At 37.1% G+C, this 4987-nt stretch overlaps 1 protein-coding gene across 1 annotated transcript; it reads right to left on the reverse strand.

Moving 5' to 3' along the window:
• Positions 1 to 609: 609 nt before the first annotated feature.
• On the reverse strand, positions 610 to 1766 carry LOC127864237 (uncharacterized). The gene is made up of 2 exons (XM_052403931.1): positions 1704 to 1766; positions 610 to 1210 (listed from the first exon to the last, which is right to left on the reverse strand). The coding sequence occupies exon 2, from the start codon at positions 1171 to 1173 to the stop codon at positions 658 to 660; it is 516 nt and encodes a 171-aa protein (XP_052259891.1). The 5' UTR covers positions 1174 to 1210; positions 1704 to 1766; the 3' UTR covers positions 610 to 657.
• Between the last annotated feature and the right edge of the window lie 3221 nt (positions 1767 to 4987).

Below are 4987 nucleotides of genomic sequence, written 5' to 3' on the forward strand. Positions count from 1 at the left end.
TGAGGAATATCCTCAGAACACTCGTACTTTTCACCAACGAGCAAATACTGTAGAATCATTGATATACGGCGGTATAAAATTCGTAGATGAAAAACTTACAATTTTTTGTACACGTAAATTCATTGAACTTTGACCTTCCCCTCTTAAAAAACAATAACAGCAAACATAATAACAACTAATTGTTCGTTGTGATCTTCAATTTTAGAATCGCTTAACCCACGAAATTAATGAAAATACATGCCACAGAATAATCAGGTGTCACAAAAGTAATCGCGATGTCGAACGAGAAATCACGGTGTCACACGAGTAATCACGGTGTCACACGAGTAATCACGATTTCACACGAGTAATCACGATGTCACAGAATAATGACGATTGTACTGAACCTATGCATCCTTCGTATGTGTAGTAAGATAAATACAAAGGCACTAATTTAATAATAATTCAAACAACAAAATCATAATGAACATTCTACATTAAATAGTAAGTGATCACAAATCATATACAGTATTCTTCTTGAAATATCCCCGAACAAACGAACGTACGCGAAGAACAACGTTTAAAATGTTTTTAAACGAGCTTATGATAAAAACACAACAGACCGCGCTAACAGGCACCTACACCTATAAATTGTGTCATGTCCGTTGCAACGGCCGCTTAACGCTGCCAAAGTGTGTGCATCATCTGCATCTCTTCGCACGTGTAGGAGTCGTTGATCGGCACGCAGTTCCCGTAATGGTCACTCAGGAGGAAATTTCCGCCGCCGGAAAGCCTGATGCAGCAGAGCGGCGCGTTTGAGTCGTATTCTGTATCGCGCGCGGAGCAGGAGTCTCGGTAGAAGCCGCAGATCTGCCCAAGCTTGAAGCAGTTTTTGTTATGGAAGTCGCGCTCAGCAACAGCCGGTTCCGATGTTTGGTCTTGTGCTAGTGACCGTTCATGTTCCATGCCGACTCGTTCTGAATTCAGTTCCGCGTTCGCCCGACTTCCGTTGCGCTGCTGTCTATTATTCACGACGTCTCGTAGGTTGATCAACTTCTCGACGGTTTCTACGAGATATTTATCGGTGTCGCCACTGGCCAAGATGTTCTTAATTATTCGATATGCTGCATTGCGAGAAATCGTATCCGGTCCACTACCACCGCCGGAAATGGCGCCGGAGAAGGCTCTAGTCATACCGTCGACATAAAAGGAACTTCCGTCTCGCAGCGAACTGGAATAGAAATTTCCATGTTGAAAAGGTACCTTTGCTGATTCTTGGGGTGTGTTTTTGAATGAAATGGACAAATGTGTTTGAATATGCGTATGTATATATTAGTTAAAAAATATTCATTTTAGCTCGATTGCATAGAAAGCATAAAGCTTAATTGAAACGCTCTCAAGTCCGCTTCCTGGGACTAGAAGCAATTTTTGGTGTCTATAGGGAAATCTAAAGAAGGACCCAACAGTAGGACTCGAACCCGTGACCTACTGATCACGAACACATTATTCACTTCGCCACTGCGACCTGTGTGCAAATATTTTTGTTTCGTGTTATAGTTTACACATATGTCTTATACACCGCGAATCCAACACATCGCCTTAATGATATTTATTAAATTGCTAGGGCAAAATCGCACATTTAATGTTGAATAACTTACCAAGGCAGCTTTACTGTTAATAAATGTTGATAATTAAAGACACGAGTGACAATGAATATACTATACCTTGTCAGTGACTTCAGGAAAGATTTCACGCTTTCTTCGGAGTCTTTATTCGCAGACACGTGATCTTAAATGGAAGCAATAATTAAGCCTCGTCGTGTAACAACTATTCTTAATGCATGTGCGAAATGTCTCATGCAAGATCAGCCTGTGAAGTCCGCACAGTCTCATCAGACACGACACTTCACATCATGACTGGATTTTCAATTAGGAGAGACTTCCTTTAAACGAAAACTACGTTGAAACAAAACTTGTCGTCCCTGATTAACCTGGGATTATTTTGGGCGACCCCCTTACGCAAATGCATTAAGCCCCGTTTTCCAAGAACGCAGTTCAATTTCATTTCACGCATAGAAAATATCAGGCAAATACTGTTGACTTCAAAACTCTATACAATCTAATAAAATCATCGCATGTAATAATACATTTATATTTTTCTTTGTTTAATCTTAAATGTACTTTAGAGTAACAAGTTGCTTTTGAGTTTCAGAACAAAAGTGTTAGTTGTTTAATGTGTGTTTAAAGTTCTTTAACATGTTATTCAGAACAAAAGTGTTAGTTGTTTAATGTGTGCTTAAAGTTCTTTAACATGTTATTTAACTATTCGAATGATGTCATACAGATTTGACAATAAATTTGGCAAACTGCAAAATGATTTTTATTAATAAAAAAAATAGTAAAATAAATGAAGTGTATTCATTCGTACCTAGCCGCGGGAAATTTTATTTGAATTTTATTGGACACTTACAAAGGTCAGGCTAAGGTGAAAAGCTGGCTTAATACAGCTTACGCCGAAAAAAATCAATGTACGTATGACGGTCAAAAATCTGCGTGACATGAAAAACGCAGCGAGTCTGTAAATTGTTAAAATGTCTCATAAATTTGTTTTATTGAGTTACTTAACTATACTAGCCCATGTGTGAGCGTCCCCCCCCAAAAAAAAAACCTCAAGTACTAGCCCATGTGGGAGCGTTCCCCCCCAAACACCCCACGTGGGAGCGTTCCCCCAAAACACCCCGTGTGGGAGCGTTCCCCCCAAACACCCCGTGTGGGATAACTTTTTCTTTTTATTAACTTCAAACACTAGAAACGGTGCTTTATTTGATACATGCATGTATATTTACACTGTTTCGGTATGAACTGCACCCCAATGTTTCTATCAATGCAGCCAGTAAACTTTCATCAGATCCGACAGGGACCAAAATTAAACGTTTACACTAAAATAGAACACCTCAGGCCAAGCAATATGATTAACCTTACTTAGGCTTGCAGAAAAGACGTCATACATAAAGATGTACCGTCTTTTCGACTGTTAGCAACTACACGATCGCGTCAGGCCGTAATTACATGTATTTCAGCGACCACTAACTATATATAATAACAACGTCGAAGGAATATAGTTTTCATTTGTGTTTCTTTTTTAATTCAAAATATTGAAATATGTGTGATAGTAATCAAGTTGTTGACTTATTTTTTGGTTGAAATACTAGTCCGCACAGCCTTATCAGGCACGACACTTTCCGCTTTTATGATTTGTGTCGTTTAAAGGAAGTATCTTTTAAATGAAACTCCAGTTTTGGCCGAAATAGAAGACCATGATTACCCAGTGAAGACTGCACATGCTCATCAGGTACGACACATTTCACACATGCATTTAAACCCTTTTTCCTATAGCGCGGCTCGATTCATTTTAACAGCCTTAACGTTTGCTTAAACACGGAGCAAACATTTAAAAATTAAAATACAGACCACCAAGGTAACTGCAACAGACTTACGTGACACTGGTTCGACTACAAGCGCTTCACGCTGGTTTGAAAAGTATTATGTACATGTATACGTAATGGCATAAAAAATAACTTCACATAAGACTATATAAAATTATTAAATAACTCACACCACCACAGACGTCCGTTGATTGATAAATATCAGCTACAATCCCTGTTAAACTTGCGTCAAAGGTTGCAATTGTTATGTGAGAAAAGTAAGATTATCACGGAAGAACGCGGACAAAACTGAAACGGATTGTAGTTATTGTTATTTGAACCTTCAATGAATCGTTCGTTTACCCTACGTTACCAAACTGGCCGGATGTGAATTCATTATCATCGCATGTCACCGTTTAAAAATAAAGATTAACATGCACTCCGTTGCAATGAGTATAACAAGTTCATATATGATGCTCCGAAATCTTATATAAATTCTAATTAAAGTCACATATAGGCAACGTGTTTAAAGGGATGACTTAATCGGTTGAATGTTGTGTTTGAAATATCAGGTTATCTGATTCTGAGGTAAATGCACGTGCGTATATTAACTTCACCGACTAACAGTCCGCTGAGGCTGTTCAAAACGACACCATCCGCTTTTATGGTATTTTTCGTTTAAAGGAAGTCTAAGCGAAAGTCTTGTTTAAGCCGAATGTATTTTTATGTCTGTTATGTTCGATATTTGTTAAGACAAAATAAAACATTTCAACAAACTATATATATATATATATATATATATATATATATATATATATATATATATATATATATATATATATAATATATATATATATATATATATATATATATATATATATAGAAGACGTTCGTACGTATGACCTGCACCATTACTCTGTCACCCCCCCCTTGTTAGACCAGTATATTTTCACTTGTCTTTTATTTGCCGGTTAGCTGTTGTGTTGAGACAATTGATTTCCGTGTTTACGGTTAACGCGGGTTTTCATATACATGTTAAGATACATATACTCCCGAAACGAAAGCGTGCTATTATTCAAACTGATAGCTACACATTAGATTAACGTTAATTGTATCAATAATGTGTAGGTTATGATATGTCATACAATGTTTCGTTTCGATAATACCATCTCCGACAATGTCCGTCAATATACCGAGATAAACCGATTGGTTACGAACAAAGTCGACATGAACCGATATTTGCCGATTCCATGATACTGCTTCTACCTTAACGTAATACTGCTTTAAATAATTAAGTAAGCAAATTCTTTCACATGCGTTTTTAATGTTATATTGTATTCATACTCTTTCTTATACGTTGCACAAATACAACAATAACGTTCTTACAAGATTGGGTAAACGGTTCGAGGACTAAACTCGGAAAAAGTCTTTAGTTCATGATGTTTATCACGCATAATTATACCCACTGAAATGTACATAATTTTACGAAAATTACAACTTGTATTATTTCGACAAATATTAAAGGGGAAATTGTGTTCTTTGGTAGGGATGTAAAACTAATACAGGTAATTCAGTGAAATCCTG

The sequence above is a fragment of the Dreissena polymorpha genome, chromosome 1, assembly GCF_020536995.1.
Source record: "Dreissena polymorpha isolate Duluth1 chromosome 1, UMN_Dpol_1.0, whole genome shotgun sequence".
Lineage (NCBI taxonomy): Eukaryota > Metazoa > Mollusca > Bivalvia > Myida > Dreissenidae > Dreissena > Dreissena polymorpha.

What these genes read in the sequence shown, in the direction of transcription:
- LOC127864237 (XM_052403931.1), bottom strand. Translation starts at nt 1,173, where the DNA reads ATGACTAGAGCCTTCTCCGGCGCCATTTCCGGCGGTGGTAGTGGACCG.